The sequence below is a fragment of the Lepisma saccharinum genome, chromosome 18, assembly GCF_977018435.1.
Source record: "Lepisma saccharinum chromosome 18, izLepSacc3.1, whole genome shotgun sequence".
Classification (NCBI taxonomy): domain Eukaryota; kingdom Metazoa; phylum Arthropoda; class Insecta; order Zygentoma; family Lepismatidae; genus Lepisma; species Lepisma saccharinum.
The window spans coordinates 58,970,051-58,987,874 of NC_139246.1; the positions used below are offsets into that span (position 1 = coordinate 58,970,051).

The 17,824-nt window shown below is 38.5% G+C and overlaps 2 protein-coding genes across 2 annotated transcripts in view; one reads left to right on the forward strand and one right to left on the reverse strand.

Annotated features, from left to right (window-relative positions):
- The window catches only part of LOC146002123 (NAD(P)H oxidoreductase RTN4IP1, mitochondrial), a 32,102-nt gene extending 29,579 nt beyond the window's left edge, over positions 1–2,523 (reverse strand). Inside the window, exon 1 of the mRNA XM_083139842.1 lies at positions 2,134–2,523. Coding sequence (XP_082995968.1) covers positions 2,134–2,413 — 280 coding nt within the window. The 5' untranslated portion in view covers positions 2,414–2,523. The remainder of the gene's footprint in view (positions 1–2,133) is intronic.
- Positions 2,524–9,519: 6,996 nt separating this feature from the next.
- GatA (glutamyl-tRNA(Gln) amidotransferase subunit A, mitochondrial) overlaps positions 9,520–17,824 on the forward strand; it is a 50,158-nt gene continuing 41,853 nt past the window's right edge. The window contains exons 1-2 of the mRNA XM_083139843.1: positions 9,520–9,651; positions 16,695–16,854. Coding sequence (XP_082995969.1) covers positions 9,628–9,651; positions 16,695–16,854 — 184 coding nt within the window. The 5' untranslated portion in view covers positions 9,520–9,627. The remainder of the gene's footprint in view (positions 9,652–16,694; positions 16,855–17,824) is intronic.

The window sequence follows — 17,824 nt, forward strand, 5'->3', positions numbered from 1 at the left end:
ATACTAACACGACACCAAATTTTAACTATGTTTCCTAACCTAACAGAACTAACCTATCCATGCGCCAATGGTTCGTGGAGCTAGCTATTCTCCGTCTGAGAATTAATTTTCAACGAACAACATGAATTTCAGCTATGAAACATTCCCACATCACACAAAACACCTTCCCGATGTTCGACAATGCTACAGGAACTTATTACGGTAAGTACACTTCTCAAAAGAATTAGAGGATAATGCGATATTGATGGAATTCGCCACTAACATGCACAATCGTTACTCTGTGGGTCAACGTACGTATCTTAGTGTTATGTAATCAAAAAAGTCGGTTGAAAAGAATATGCACCAGGGGGCTACTGACGTTCCACATCACATAACCTGAGCGTATAGCGGAATGGGCAGAAGTACTGCGCTCTCTGTGTCATCCTGTTCACTTGGAACAAGGCAGCGCTGCTGTAGGGTGATTATATGATGCCTCTGCAACGCGAATTACGCGAGTCCACTGCTTGGAGAGCAATTGGACGACTGGAAGCTGGTCAAACACAGCAAGTTGTGGCAGCAGCATGTAGAGTGTCGCAAAGTGTCATGTGTAGACTGTGGAGGCGTTTCCAGGTTACCGGAACGGTACAAAGACGACGTGGGCAACCCCCCAAGATGACCAGTATTTGGCATTACTAGCCCGTCGGAACTGCCGAATGAATGCTACCGAACTGCAACGTGAGTTCACCGTGGCTACAGGAAGACACGTATAGACGCAGACAATACGGAATCGCCTTCATGAGGTAGGCCTGTATGCCCGTCGACCGATGGTGTACGTGCCCCACACTGCACCTCACCGGAGAGCCCGCAGAGAGTGGGCTGAAGAACATCGTGCGTGGAACCATGAACAATGGCAATCGGTTTTGTTCAGTGACGAGTCTCGGTTCAGCATGTATCCCGATAATTGACGACTGTTTGTGTGGCGAGTAAGAGGAACACGCAACAATCCATAATTTGTGCAAGAATGACATGCGTTTGGTGGTGGTGGAGTTCTCGTGTGGGCCGGCATCAGTATCGGTGGTCGTACAGACCTTTACAGTGTCTGGAATGGATCGCTGAGATCAGTGTGATACCGTGATGAGATCTTGCGACCCATACTTGTACCTTACGCTGCAGCGGTAGGGGACACATTCCTTTTTATGGACGATAATGCTCGACCTCATCGGGCACAGCTGGTGGACACCATGCTTGACGAGGAATGTATGGAGCGGATGGACTGGTCAGCGTGCTCGACTGACCTGAATCCTATTGAGCATGCGTGGGACGCACTAGGGTGACATATTGCAAGTCTCCAAACACCTCCCTGGACTCCTCAGGAGCTTGCACAGGTCCTCATCGAGGAGTGGCACAGAATCCCCCAAGACCTGTTTGATAACCTGATTCTCTCTATGCCACAGCAATGCGCAACAGTTTTGGCGGTTGCTGGATACCACACACCATATTAGAAGTCCATTTCCATGCGGCGGCATTGTTATATCAGAGTCCATCGTTGGTGAGTCCCATGTAACATGTGGCTGTTGACCACTAATTTTGCCTTCATGATCCACAAGTGGCCTTTGCCTTGCCTGTTTGGCATGTGTTAGCCTCCCATTTACTGGCATTCTTGGTTTTCATACATTTCTATTGTCTGGCTGTCCATGCAAAGTCTAAACTCACATTATCCCTAATTCTTTTGAGCAGTGTAGTTTCTTCTGTAAAAATAAATAAATGTGTCTGAAGGATAGTAAACAAGTATCAACAACGGTGGCCAGGGGTTACATCATCGAATGCATGCAACATTTGATTCACGTAGTGGAAGGACATAGAGGCAACAGCTTTCGTGCATTGGAGACACATTAATCTTCAAAAATACATGATTTACCGGCGAAATAAATTAACCGATGGGGAAAAAACACTTCTAGGACCTTTCAAAAGTGTATGGAAAGTCAGTTCGGTAAGTACTTTCTCCTGTAAAATTGAAGAAATACGTTTTGCGGATACGAAAATTTTACCCCACTTTAAACTGTAGGTTGTCCCGATTAGCTTATCTGTGCATAAAAAGGATTTAAAACAACAATTTGCGTATTTTTAGTCCGTAACAGTTATTAGTATACTCACTTGACATAACAACATCAATGGGATTTACTGAGGTGGCAGATACTTTAATAACAACTTCATCAGGTCTGAGTATGGTTGGTTTCCTAACTTTTTTATTCAACTGTAATTCTTCCAACCCCCCGTATGAATGTATCTGCCAAGCAAGCATTTTAGTATCATGTGCATCATGTATTGCGTGCACATAAGCAGTGGAGAAATGTTTCTTGCAGGTTGAAATCCGAACACAGTGCCTCCATAAACCTGAGTTTGCCATTTTAAACACACTGTTGAGTTTCATCATAGTAAGATACTTCAAATTTATGTTATCACTTTGATCTGGTTGTTTGTGTTATTGCCTTTAAATAAATCAATCTTCATATACATTGAACACAACCGTTGATGCCGGCGTCGTCTGCTACCTTACCTTCGTGCTTTCCTCGCTTCTTTTGTTTATTTTTCTATGAAAATTTCAATCATATTAGTACGTACTAGCGAATATTTATGTGCTTTAAAAAAAATGAAAAAGGCTATAATTATAATAATTCATTTTGGTATTATTTTTTTTGTACAAGAAGTAAATGTATGTCATTGGTTGATGTAAATATTTCAGGTACTTGGACCGGAATATTGAAATATTGTTCGTGAGTTGCTAACAAATTTTCATAAACAGCAGAAAGTGAAAATGCGTTGCGTATATTTGCAGTGCGAAATTAACTTGGCAACCACATCTTACATATTTGCTCACAAGAGGGAAAAAATTGTTAAACATTTTGAAAGGGCTTGCCACTACCAAATGGGGGGGCCACCCCTCCATTATGTTATTGTTTTATAAGAATTGTTTTCGTTCACTTTTTGATTATTCGGCTCCCGTATTGGGCGGGATGTCTGATCGCTGGCTACAAAAAAATGGATATTTTACAACGTCAGGCACTCCGCCTTTGCCTCGGCTTAATGGCCTCTAGTCCCAATGTTAGCGTTTATGGAGAGAGTACTGAACCGCCTCTCTCCTTCAGATACCAATACTCTACCATGAAATACATATTGAAAACATGGGAACGACACCCTCACCCCTTCAATACCGTATTCGCTATTCAACGACAACTGAACGAAACTTTAACCCTCGATCGCTTTCGCCCTCGGCTTTTCTTTTTGTCTTGTTATAATATTGATCGAGACGCCTACCATCTCAGCTTCACATTTACATCTCCTTTGATTTACACTTTACCGATACTCACCGCCCCTCTCCCTAATATTAATTATACCGATTTCGGTCGACACGAATACTACAAAGAATTATGGCCCGACTACACTTTTCTTTACACAGACGGTTCCAAAGATGCCGACCGCGTTGGATGTGCCTTTTATGTCCCTCGATACAATGTTGTACGTCAATTTTCCTTATCGTCAGAAGCGTCTATTTACTCGGCAGAGTGCTATGCCATTTATCAGGCTTTGCTCCACGCTCGTGAAGCACACTACACGCAAACTTTAATTCTCACAGATGCCCTCAGTGTATTATTTACGATCGCTCGTTGTGGTAAGGCAGCTTATCGTTTGCAACTCTTTCCCACCTTAATTTTACAGGAGTACTTTCACCTCCACCACAACGACCAACGAGTACAGTTCACTTATGTCAAAGCGCATAGCAATCTTAATCCTTATCAAGACCTAGTGGATCTTTATGCCAAAACAGCTGCGGACGTTCCTTCCCCCTCTCCTATCCGACTTGCCTATACTGATCTTTTACCTCGGGTCAAAAAAAAAATTCATTCCCAGTGGGAAAATTGGGTTCATGCCGCAGTGGCACAAACCACTACTTATAAATGGTTCATCGATAAATTCCCTATTCGACCCTGGTTTCATCACCTAAAAATGCCTCGTGAAGTGATCACTTGTATCCTACGCCTTAGAACGGGACACGTGACCACAAACGATCATCTGGCAAGAATTCACCAAACTCCCTCTCCCAATTGTACCTGTGGAGAACATAAACAAACCCCCACTCATTTATTTTTTCAATGCCCGCTATGGAATACACAACGTCAGGCACTCTTTAACAGACTCCTTCGAAAAAAGGTTCCTTTTCCTCTCTCCTTGCCCTCTTTACTTTCAACACCTTCCCCCTCTACTATGTGGATTCTCTATGGATTTGCTCGACAGTGTGAACTTCGCTTTTGATATCATCCCTCATCATTGCAGTGTTATAGTGACAGTGAAGTGAAGTGGAACAAAATATTGTGCTGTTTATACTAGTGCGCGAATTTCCAGCCCTCAATGTTTTCAGACCGTTGCCCAAGACTGCTACCCAGGGGGTGCTCGTTGCTATGTGAAGTACGTATGCATTACGTCATCTGGGAGGATCGGGTTTGACGGTGCTCATTGCTATGTGCATTAAGTTTGTGCGGGTGCTATGTGCATTAAGTTTGGTGCGGGGTACATTTAGCTACTAACACGTCGCAAAAATCGGAACAAACAGGTTATTGATTTTGTCGCAATCGTTATATTTTTATTGTATTATTTCTCTTGAAATGAGATTGTTTTGTTCATTCCACCTATAATCATGCCTAATTGTGCAGTAACAAGCTGTGAGAATTATAACCAAAAAAGTAAAGGAAGTGATATAAAATATCATAGATTCCCAGCTGATACTCGTGTAAGTAAACAGTGGATTCGTGCTTGTGATCGAGAACATAATATTAATATTAAAAATGCGAGAGTGTGCAGTGCCCATTTTTGTAAAGAAGACTATGTGCGAGATCTAAGAGCAGAACTTCTGTGTTTGCCAACAAAGAAAGTACTGAAGCCAACTGCAGTGCCATCACTAAAATTACACCATATTACTTCTGTGCAAAATAATAGAGAATGTGATGTAGCAAATTCTCCTGAACCTTCCTCTTCAAAACATGAATCATTTTTAGGATGTGCTGATAAAGACTGTGGAGATGTACGCTACGAAAGGTGTGAAATAAGGAAACGTTCCATAAATAAGATAAATACTATGTCGCCGAAAAAAAGAAAAATAGACGTAGGTACAGAAACTGCTAGCAATGTTTCGTTGTTGGAAAACACTATTAATCGCTTACAGAAGAACAACACACGTTTACATAAAGAAATTAATAAGTTAAAGATTAAGAACAAGCTCTTGCAACTTGTTTTAACCAAAAAAACTAAACAAGTTCAAAATCTTCAACATAACCTAACCGACAATGTAACAAGAAAACTCACGAATATCTTGGGGAAAGTGTTCAGTGACACTCAAATACAATACTTAGTACACGGTAAAACGAAATCCCTATGGACTAAAGAAGATATAAGCAAAGCGTTGACTCTTCGAGCAGTTTCAAAAAAATGTTACGTTTATTTGAGAAATACAGTTGGTATACCTTTACCTGGACTTTCTACGTTAAGAAGATGGGTGTCAAATTCATTTCGTTGCCGGCCAGGTATATTAGGTGATGTTTTGCAATTGATGAAATTACAAGCAACAAAACTTAGTGAGGGGGAGAGGTTATGTGTTTTGAGTTTCGATGAGATGAACGTGGATGTTCGGGTTTGTTATGACCAAGAAGAAGATAGAATCTATGGTCCCCATAGTCAGGTACTGGTTGCTATGGTCCGCGGGCTATGCACAAATTGGAAGCAGCCTATATATTACGATTTCGATGTGCTAATGACCGGCAAATTACTGAAGGAAATATTATTAAACATCGATAAAGTAGGATTCACAGTTGTTGCTGTTGTTTGTGACATGGGAGGTAAAAATGCCAAAACATGGAAAGATCTAAACATTGATTTCAAGGATAGCTGTTTTGGAAACCCTGCAGATCCATCAAAACGTGTATGGGTTTTCGCAGATGTTCCCCACATTCTTAAACTTTTAAGAAACCATTTTCTAGACGATGGAATTACGCTGCCTGATGGCAAGCATATTGGAAAATCTATTGTTGAAGATGTTTTGTCTTTAGACAATGCCGAAATGAAACTATGCCCGAAGTTAACACCTGAACATTTATCTGTGTTCGGTAGACAACGCCAAAGAGTCCGGCTTGCATGCCAGTTGTTTTCCAATCAAGTTGCACAGGCAATAAGTTATCTCCTGCCTGATCAGCAACATGCTGCAGATTTCTTCAAACTTGTGAATGACGCGTTTGATGTGCTGAACTCTAGAATTCCAAGGAATTACGACCAGCCGCTAGCCAGTGGTTTTGGGGTAAATTTAGAAGAACAAGAAGCAGTTTTACAACAATTCTTTTCAGTAGTTGAAAAAATGAAAACCGGTAAAGGCAAAACTATTCTCCCGTTCCAGAAAGGTTTTCTTATGTCTATTCGTTCCTTGTTGGGATGTTTATCTGACCTTAGGAAATTATATGGTGTTCAATATATTTTAACTTCGCGTTTAAATCAAGATTGTATTGAAAACTTGTTTTCGCAAATAAGAGGCATTGGACGAACATACGATCACCCCTTGCCAGTGGAATTTAAAAGTAGATTGCGACTTATCATAATGAGCCGCAGCATATTACACGTTTCCCTAACCAGTTCTGCGCCTGTTTCTCAAGAAGATCGTGAAGATTATCTAACATCTCATCTGTTCAGTGGACTGACTCCTAACATGGAAGATGTTATCAATATGATAGAAGGAGACGCAGATGTAAGGGAAATGACACTTGGAGATCTTCCATCATTTCCCAACAATGCACCTTCCGAATGCTCTGCTCAAGGCCTTCGCTATTTAGCAGGGTACATTGCAATGAGATGCCGTGTCGTTGATCCATCTCTGGGTAATTCTAGTGGTGAGAATATGAGACACGCCCCACAAGAACAAAGCAATGGGTGGATTGAAAAACTGTCGCGAGGAGCGTTAACAGTTCCATCGGATAGCTGGCTGGAGACAGTTAAACAATTTGAAGTGGTGTTCCTAACCTTTCACAGCAATAATTTATCTTGTAAGCCATATGTCATGAGGAATTTGATCAACATATTAAAAGAAAAATACCCTCGGCTTCATCCTGACGTCATAAGAACATACTCCAGAACGCGAACTTTCATTCGCATTCGCCACCTGAACGCAGCAGCCAGGGCTCAAAGGGCAGTGCAGTTACACTGGAAGAAGGCTCGAAAATGGCAGGCTTCACACGTTATGGCAACCGATTTAAAATAAATATGTGTGAACTATCTCTAATTGTAAATCACATTACACTAATAATTTGTTTAAAAGTTTGTTTTATTTAATTTCGTATTAATTATGTTCGGGTTGCATATTTTCGGAAATTTTAGGTACAGGAGGATGAGGAAGTAGAGTGTAAGATTGGCATTTCGTGCTACAAAATTTGTGTTGTAAATAAAACCCCAAACCTTGAAAACGCAAGTCCAGTTTGTAATTTCCATAAAATGTTAATTTTCGATATCAAAGTGAGGTTGTACAAGTTACCGTGCTGATAAGTTACAGTTGTGTGAAATCGTTTTGCGTATTAAAAGCTATAATACGTGTACGTGCAAGCGAAGAGCGAAAGTGTACAAATACGAATGCAACACCCTTAACTAGCCGAACCTACTCGAAACTGGATGCTAAGAACACCAAACCTAATTCACCTAACCTACTAATTCAAGCGTACAGGAAGGGATTTACGAACACACGGAAAATTTAGCTCATTGATAATATTAAGCAAAGCCAAAGCGAGATGCAAAGGACAACACGGTAAGCTAACGTATAGTCAGGAGAATGTTGCCACTATTACTGCATTTTTTGTTTTCAATTCCATATAATTTATATTCCTTTGCGGTGGACAAGTCAGGTAGTAATGGTAAAAATCAAACAGTAATAATGCCTTTGAGGATAGGGCGTGAGATGTAGAAATTTCATGAAGTCCCTAATATGACAACGGCAATCTACTTCTGGCGTACATACAGTCATATAGTACACATGTACCGAAATCTTGTCATGCGATTTTGTGTGTAATGAAGAGATTATCACCCTGCAATCTAAACTTGGGCCAAATTACGAATTCAAAGGACATAATTAATTCTTCAGAGAATAGTTTTTCTATTAACTCTGTCCATTTAATTGATAATCATTAATTAGATTTAACTTGATGTTCACTGACATAAGGTTAATAATGTTGATAATTATATTTCTCCCTTGTACATGTGACGTTTAGAACAGGTTAAGATAATATATCTGAAGCATAAATGAAAATATAGCAAATAAGTTACAAGAAATCACAATGAAGGACTGTACAAGGGTATGAATCGTTAAATAGTAAAATTTCATTTTTGGACTTTGTCTTGGATTTTCCTATTACATTTCCAAATACATTTTAGTCGTCTATAACCAGGAAAAGCTATTCTGTATGTCGAGCTCGTGGCACAAGTATATAGTACGTCAACTACACCACAAAGAACTTACTGTTTTAAAGAAAATTTTCCACGAAAGGAGAGTATGACATCCATTGTTTACACTGAGTAGAAAGGTACAAAATCATCCACATTATATTTGTGAAATATTAAATTGAACGAAGTAGTAAAACTTCATTAATGGGCATTATATTTATTTCATACAATGCTCAATATCGTGTACATAATGTTATAAAACCGGAATATACATTTTATTCAAGAAGTGTAATTTCCTTTACTGTCGTTAGAAGGCAATTACGTGACATTTTACTATCTTGTCTTCGCGATTAGCCCAAAGTGGCAGAAAAGCGGAGTGAAACAAATAAACAAAATAAATCTATGAAACGATCATTTCCTTTTTAACTCTTTCATTCATGCAATTCTTCTTTAGCATGTTAAAATTATAGTATACTATGATTATAGAATGAAGACATGGTAAATGAGAACATGCGCAACTATCTTTGTAACACATCGATCAGAAAGTTTGAAAAATATGGATTTTCACAATACGTTTGCGAGTTTTCAATTATGTTACTACTAGTGCCTCCCCGATGGCGAAATGGTAGCGTCGTTGCCTTGCAATCAAGGGATCCCGGGTTCTATACTCGGTGGAGGGACATAGTAGTTCGGATACCACTTTAAACTGTAGATCCAGTCCCGATTAGCCTTTCTGTGCATAAAGTGGACTTTTGAAACACCAACTGAATCAATCAGTCATGTTAGTAATCATTAAAGGAATGCCTCAATACCATCCCAAAATTTCGATATTTAATAATTCCCCCTCCTCAAAGTAAGAAAACACTTTCCCTCTTTGAACCTCGCATAGAAATTATAGCGGCCGTTTGCTTCGGCCAAGCCCCGAACGAACATAACCGAAGGGGCACCGAGCATAACCGATCCTCCCACAAGACGTCACGCGCTCGTGCATGATCGGCAATTTTCGGATGGCGCTACCTTATATAAAATTACCTTGACTGCTACCATACAAGCGGTGAGGGGCATGAAGAAGAAGAAGAAGAAGCGAAATTCACTTTGGGTATTATTTTTTCTTCAAATTTATTTAATTCCTGGTTATTTATGTCTTCCGATACGTGTCACACAGGCTAAATAAGAGTATAATAAATGCTTTCGCTCAGCATAAGACAGGTATGTTTCACATAATTTTTTAAAAAAATAAGGAGCGGCGAGAAGTATCGGTCACCGAGATATTGCACTTAGTTCTGAGAGAGAGGCTTAGATTCGCAGGTAAATTGTATTTTGAGAATAAAGACACACACATGTAGAGCTAATCGGTAGCTTTTGTTCGCGAATATAACATAAAGAATAAAATTAATTTTGCTTTACATGTTTTATACTTTCTGTGTACTTCTTTTAGTACGAGAGTGGTCCATTTCATTCCATAGGTATTTGTCAGGGAACGCAAATAAATCGTAAATTTTTGCAAAATTAATTACCGTGATGACAGTAGTCGTGGCCCAAGTTCATTTTGTTTTATTGCGATTTCATCATGCTTCAATTTCGATGTACGTCTGTTAACACATACTGCGGAGTTTTAGCGATTACTTAAGGTTTTGTTCAATATAAGATCTTGTGGTTAGGTTAGGCAGGTTAGGTTTGGTTCCCTTAGCATTAAAATAAAGTCCCTAAATGCATTCTACTAAGGCTCCGAGGTATCATTTAACAATACAGGGAATTTATCCAATTTGTTTGAAATTTGGGATACTTACTAATTTGAGACTCGTAATCACGAATCTGTACTTAAAATTTGGCGCTCACGTATAAATTTAGCGCTTAACATGCCTTTAATAGGGACTCTATAGAGAAAGCCGGAGCAGAGCGTAGTGGAGCGGAGGCGGGGCCACGTTAGTGGTTGGGGGCGGTAGGTCAATTACCCCAGTGGCGGAGCCCGGAATCTGTGGGAAATTTGGAAATCGAGGGTGTAGAATAAGAACTTAATTTAGATTATTTGGTAACAGTTTCATAGATCGGAGACACATTAAAATCGGATATTTTATGTTTTGCATGGTTCGTACTTACCAATTGTGTATTGCGGAACATTGTTCAAGGTGCCATTATGCTTTTTACACGAAAAGAAACGCAATTCTTCACATTCTGAGTGCTTTTTTTTATTCCTTTCTTCGCTTCCGTAACACACGTTATGGTGGGCACATCTTGACTCACGTTCTAGGTATGCAGTGTTTCAACCTTCTTCACTGAAAAATATCTACGGTTGTGTTTGTCACCAGTGGGAATTATACATTATACATGGGTAGCTAACTGATAGCCCAAGTAGCTGACGGATAGCCTCACAAAACATTCACAGATTGCTATGCCCTTGGTTCGTGGGTAAGTTAAGGTAAGGCAAGGCTCCACGTTATGGGCGCCATTAATGCTACGCCCTTTGGGGGTACGTACTTAAATGTTATTTACCACGGCTGCAAATATCTTAATCTCAGGGGGGATAGGTTCTTTGTTCGAGAATTCCAAATAAGAAAGCGTTATAGCCAAGAGGATATAGTTAAATGCGGATCTATATTCTGGAAACTATACACAATACAGAGAAAATATATAGCGAAGCTTGTATATACATTGAACTATATAATAAATATATGTATAATCGAAAGGAAATCTTCTTCTTCTTTTCTTCTCATAATTTTGGGGAAAAGGCTTCTTCTATTCTTCCTTCTAATTTGGGAAAAGGCTTCTTCTTCTTTTCTTCCTTCTATTTTTGGTAAAAGGCTTCTTCTTCTTTTGTCAATCTCCTCTATGGTAATAGGAAGGCTTCTTCTTTCATCAATTTCTTCTATTATAAAATATGTGAATGGCTTCTTCTTTCTTCAATTTCCACTTCTTTTCTTTGGTAAAAGGATAATCTTCTTTTTCTTTCTTCTACCTTTTATGACAATCTCTTTCTTCTATTTACAAAAAACTAGTCATCCCCTTTCATTCATCGCTGTTTCTTATTTCCTCTATTCATATCAATTCTTATTTCTTCTTTCAGCAGCAATTCTTATTATCTTCTATATTCCGATGAGATATTCTTATATTCTCGATAAATTCTTCTATTTATTCTTTCCACAGCAAATTCTTATTTTTTCTATTCTTCTTTGCCACTGGAAAAAGTCTTATTTCTCTCATTTATCGCAAATATTTCTCTTTACCATATCTCTTCTCAATAATATAGACAAATCATTATGCTGCATTCCTTGTAGAGAATTGAACCAAAGCTATAGAGGATTTTTAGGAGCGTCTAATGTGACAATAGTGCCTCCTCCTAAAACAACAACCAAGGGAAATAACCAGGATTGCTAATAACAAGCGCTGCCGATGGCCCAGTGCGACTAATAAAGAGCGCAACCGTAAAGTGCTTCGGGGCATCTAATTTGACAACAGCGCCACCGGGGACAAGCAACCAAAACATGGCGACGTTCTCCTCGCCAGAGAATCAAAAAGAGAATAGATTTCTGAATTCGTTCTCTTACTTAATAACTTTCCTAAACGTTTCATATGCGGCCATATTCTTAATTATTTTAATTTACTATATACAACATTCTATTTATTTCTTTTATAGTATTTGAACTCTTCTTTTATATATTTCTCAATTTACTATAATATATATAATCACTCTTCTCCGCTCCTAGTTTGTACAATGAGCTCTGCTCTTCTTTATATGGCATGCTGCCATCTATCGTCGCTTTCGGGAACATTTCTTCCTTGTGATTTTCATTGTGTCGTCGGAAGTGGCACGTGACAGGATAGCCCCACGAACTATTTCCAATAAGGTTAGGTTAGGTTTGGTTATGTTAGGCAAGCATAGTAAAAAAAAGGGGGGGTTGAAACACTGACAGGGGCTTATGTCATCAAACGTTCACAGCATCCAGTTGTCGTAGGGTAAGCAAAGGAAAGCAATGACAATTGTACGTCGGTGTGATATTTCTCTTCAAAAATACATGATTTCCCGGTCAAATATATTCCACAATGAAGGAAAATACCTCGACGAACATTGTAAACCTTGGAAAACACATTTCCGTAAGTAGTTTCTTGTGTAAAATTGAAGAAATGTGTCTCCGATGTATGAAACTGTTACCGATTATTTTGCTATTTCCACGTGTGAGCGCCACAAAATTAGTGAGTATGCCGAATTTCAAACAAAATGGAGAAATTCCCTGTATTGTAAAATTGCTCCAAAGTTATTTATGTTGAAAAAAAAAAAAAAACTTGAAAATTACCTTACGCACTTCTCATGGACAAGATATTCTCCGTCGACAAGCGACAGTAAATATCGTAGAAGCGTGGGAATGAATGTAGAAGTAAATCGGAATGGTAACACGATACTATACCGGAGACGGATTTCTTCAAATTTACAGGAGAAAGTTCTTACCCAAATCATTTTCTGTAGTGTTGTTGATGTTCGGGAATGTAGTTTTGATCCATAACTTTTTTCGAGTCCAAACAGTGCTCATTACTTCAAGGAAGGTTCAAAGTTTGTGTGACAATGATTTCCAAAATTCTACGATAATTAGTCTTTGTGCTGGAGAAATCATAAAACAATCAGAACCGTTACCGAGAAGCCTGTTTCAGCATGACGTAAACACTTGCGAACCTCATCCTTCAGCTCGTCATCATTTTCAAATTTGATAACCCGAATGCTGCTCTTTAACTGAGCAAACAAGTGAAAGTCGGATGGGGCTAGGTCTGGAATGTAGGGAGAATGGGCCATCATTTCCTGTACTATGTATCTAGCTGTATGGGGACAGGCATTGTTATGTTGCAAAATGACAGTGTGTTTGTGCTAACTAAGAGTCGTTATAATGTCCTGTATAGCACTGTGTCCAATGCAGGGGCGATTCCTCCATGTAGGAACTGAGGAACTTCCTACAGTTCATTTGTACTCATTTCGAGTTCTCTACTTTTTAGGAGTTTAATGCGTTTTATAAAGTTATGAGCACAATGTACGTACAATTGACTAGATTAGCTACTGTCAAGAGTTAACCCCTTTCACACGCACCAGTAGCAGCTCAAAGACGATGGTCACAGGCTTTCTGCCGCTCGCTCTGGAATCTTGGCGGTCATCCTACAGACAGATGGGTGAGGGGTGGGAGGTTGCGAAGATCGGCAAGGACTGAGGAACCAGCAAGGTTTTCCTCATTCAGCATGCCAACCCCAGTAAAATGGTTATAAACCAAGCAGAGTTTGATATTTGTTGACACTTAGCACCCTGCTTTTGGCATAATGGTCAAATAAAATCTACCATAATCTGCAAACGCCAGTCCCTAAGAGATTGAAATCGAACCCGATGGAATATGTTTTCATGAAATAGAAATAATATTATGTCCAAATCTTATTTCTATTTCACCAGCGGCAAGTTTTTTTACAACCATCCTCTATATTTTCTTCATCCTGCCTGATTTAGTTTGTCAGGAGATTTTATGGTAGGAAATCTGTAGAAAGTTGGAAGTAAAAAATTTTCTCAAACCTTAAGTTCTATGTTGAACCCATGTCGTTTGTTGCACAATTTTAAATAATTTAAGGGGAAAATTTACACTATTACATAACTGTTAAGAATGAGTAACGCAAGTTCTAACTATAGGAAAGTAGATCCAGAATTACAATTATCCGAAAAAAGTAATTAATAATAAATCCTAGAGCAATTTAGAAACATTTAGCATAATATCGAACAGTGGTGTTCCCAATGGGGGTTTTGGTGGGGGTTATAACCCCCCTTTGTCCCAGCATTAAAAAAAAAACCTTCAAAAATAGGAAGAGATGGCAAAATGAGGGCAGACTACCCCGAAAAAGTGCACGTAACCCCCTTTCTTTTGAAAACCCTGGACACGCCACTGCTTTCGAACTTGAAGCAGCAGTTATCGTGAATCCACTCGACGACAGGGAGGGAGAAGAAAATCGAGATTCTTGAAAAATCTGAAATATCATTAATGTTATTTTCGTCGTTTTTTATAGGTTCTCATTTAAATATTTCATAGTTCAAAGTGAGGAGCAAGTACTCCTTGCTATCTATACCTTGAGCATAGGCCTGCAGCTAACATTCTAAATGCAAAGGATAGTGCAAGCGATGCGTGTGAATGTAATTGAACGCATTTTTCAAATCTTCCTCGGTTCCTACACTCTGAAAAAGTCACGAGTCGCCACTGGTCCAATGTGCAATTTCTCATAGAGTTATCCTCCTGTCACTTTGGATAAGCTTCGCAATCCGGTCTATGTTGTGCTGTCTTCGGTCTGCCACACGAGGCTATTCAGCAATGTCTGTGTTACCATCTCTAAAATGTTTCACCCACCTTTTCACTGTACATCTCCATAGAAGTTCTGTAAACGCTGATGAATTTCTGCAGCTCCAACATTTTACGACAGCACGACAAAACGAACTGTCTGTAGATGCCATTTTTCTCCTATCGGCAGCGAAAGTGTGCATCCACCAGTATGTGGTTCATGCAGTGGACAACAGAGGACTCTACCTGCCATACATGTGGTTTCAACTGAAATGGTAGGGCCTCCCCGATGGCGCAGTGGTAGCGTCGTTGCTTTGTAATCAAGGGGTCCCGTGTTCGATACCTGGTGGAGGCACAAGTGGTTCGGATCCTACTTTAAACTGTAGGTCCAGTCCCAATTAGCCTTACTGCACATAAAGTGGACTTAAAACAACAAATCAATCAATCAAATGAAATGGTCAAGGCCTGAAAGTAATCGAACAAGGCTCACGACATTCAGTGCGTGTCTTGTACAAAGCACATCTCCTATGTTTGCCAAATCATAAAGTAAATACTTTGTATGTCTGTGAAGCTGCTTACTTAATTCAGAAATATTATTGTCTACATTTTGAACTCTAATTGGCATACTTTTGGGGTGTCGTGTATTGTTATACATGTATATAACATGATAGAAAAGGGTCGTGATTACCTACTTTAACAATGCTATATCTTTTATGTAGAAGTTTCAGTGAATAATGCAGGCTTGACAAGGAGGTGAGCCTGGGTCTCTGACATACCATGCCATTTTTCTGCTAACTGAGCTACTAAGCCAGCCTTGGTCTTGCCTAATTTTTCACTTTTGCTGTTTTAGCAACAAGATCTGTTTCATTTGGAACACTGGTGACGTTGATCGTGTCTACTTTGGGGACTCTAGTCTTGGTCGAACCTGCATTTGTCGGTGAAACTTCTATGTAGTACATCTTCTGTGTATGCCAAACAGTAAGGCTATTTTTTTTATTGCACAGATCCCAAATTTTCTCTTTGAGAAATTAAAAATATCAACAGATAGTTTCATGTAAAATGGTCTAAGTAACGATGTCATGGTAATCCCAGTCTAAAATTTTGTACACATATATCTATAAGACTACATTTTTTGGTAAAAAGAAAAATTACGAAAATCAAAGGGTACATATTTTTTTGTTATTCAAAGTCTGAGGTCACTGAGATTATGATATGTAACCTGCTAGTGTAAGGTACCATCCAAGAGCTTTATAATGACACCAAAACTGGTTTCATATCTGCATTAGAACTTGAGTTATGTGGGATTTGGTAATTGAAGATGAGGCAATATTCTGATAAATTGTTTTGAATTCTATAACTAATACACCTATGTATGAAATGTTGTACATGTAGTAGTACTTTCTTATGTGGTGCCCGTAAATGTTGAAAATTTTATTAACATCTCTGATGGTCATGGTCAAGCATTCCCAAAAATGTTTTGAATTCTTCATGTAATTTTATTATTATTATGTTATAGGCTATATAATATATGTGTTGGATTGTGGATTATCCCTATTTATACACTGATTATAAAGATCCTGCGGACGTCCATTATATGATCTACTTCAGTCCTCTAGCAAAGAAATTCCGTTCCATGTGAGTCAAGATAAATAATGTCTCTAAGTATACTGCCGACCCCCATGGCAGAGTGGTTAGCACATCGCCCTACGACGCCAGAGGTTCCAGGTTCGAATCCTGGCATGGGCATGGATATTTGTGAGTGTCCATTCATTATATCATCACTCATCCCCATCTTCGCAAATTAGCTAAAAGTGGCACAAAAAGCGAATTAAAATAAAGCAAATCAATCATCATCATTTTGTTTTCCATGATGCCATTTAATGTTAGTTTAAATAATACAAAGTTTGAAAGCAATGTTCTTCATAATTTATTTATTTTAATTTCTAATTAAATATTTTACAGGTTATCCAAAAGTTTAGAAGTGGACAGTTAATTCCATCAGAACTTTGCTCACAATGTCTTATGCGAGCAAAAACAATTGCAAACCTGAATGCTTTTGTGAGTGTAGAAGGAGAGAGTGCCAGAAAACAAGCTGAGACGGCTGATGATAGATATTTAAAAGGTAATTACAGTTTTGAATTTTAATTATGATATAAAGGTGGACCTTGAATGCTTTTATTAAAGTTCTTGATTTTGATATCTGATGAAAAAATTGAAGCAAGGGTGTTTCAGTAATAATAGAATATTTAGTGGTTTGAAAAGTGGGATTCCATTTCTGCCATCTTTGTTTCTACTACACAAAAATTTAAAAATTTTCCAGTGTCTTTTGACTGTTTCCTCTTTTTACTTTACTCATAATTATTCAGTAAAAAATACAGCATGCTTTGGAAGAAGGTGTATCTTTCTGGACAATCCAAATAGAAGTTGTGTTGGTGCTGAGTAGATGGCGTGGCTACTATAATTCAAGTAGTGATGTAATCAGGAGGAAGAAGTTATCTTCTTTCTTTTTCTGATGTAAAAGATTACTCTAGCAATTATTTCTCCTGTAGTTTATGGCTGCTACAAACATAAAAACACAGTTATTGGTTTTGGCATTTCGGGAAACACACATTCCCAATCAAACTAAAATAAATGTCTGATGAAGGGAATGGTTTGGAAGTTAACAAAGAGAAAACTAAATATATGCTTACAGGCCGAAACCAAGTGTTAGGAAATAATCAAAATCTAATTATTGATAACAACTCGTTTGAACCAGTTTCCAAATTCAAATACTTAGGAGTAATATTAACAAATGACAATTATATTAAAGAGGAAATAAAAAGTAGGCTTAATTCAGGAAATGCATGTTACTTCTCTCTTCATAAACTTTTGTCTTCTCGTTTAATATCTAAGAAACTAAAAGTTAAAATATACAAAACAGTAATTTTGCCTGTAGTATTATATGGGTGTGAAACTTGGTCCCTTACATTGAAAGAGGAACATAAATTGAGAGTATTTGAAAATAAGATCCTTAGGAAAATCTTTGGACCTAAAAGGGATGAGGAGACAGGTGAGTGGAGAAGGTTACATAATTTAGAAATACATAATTTGTA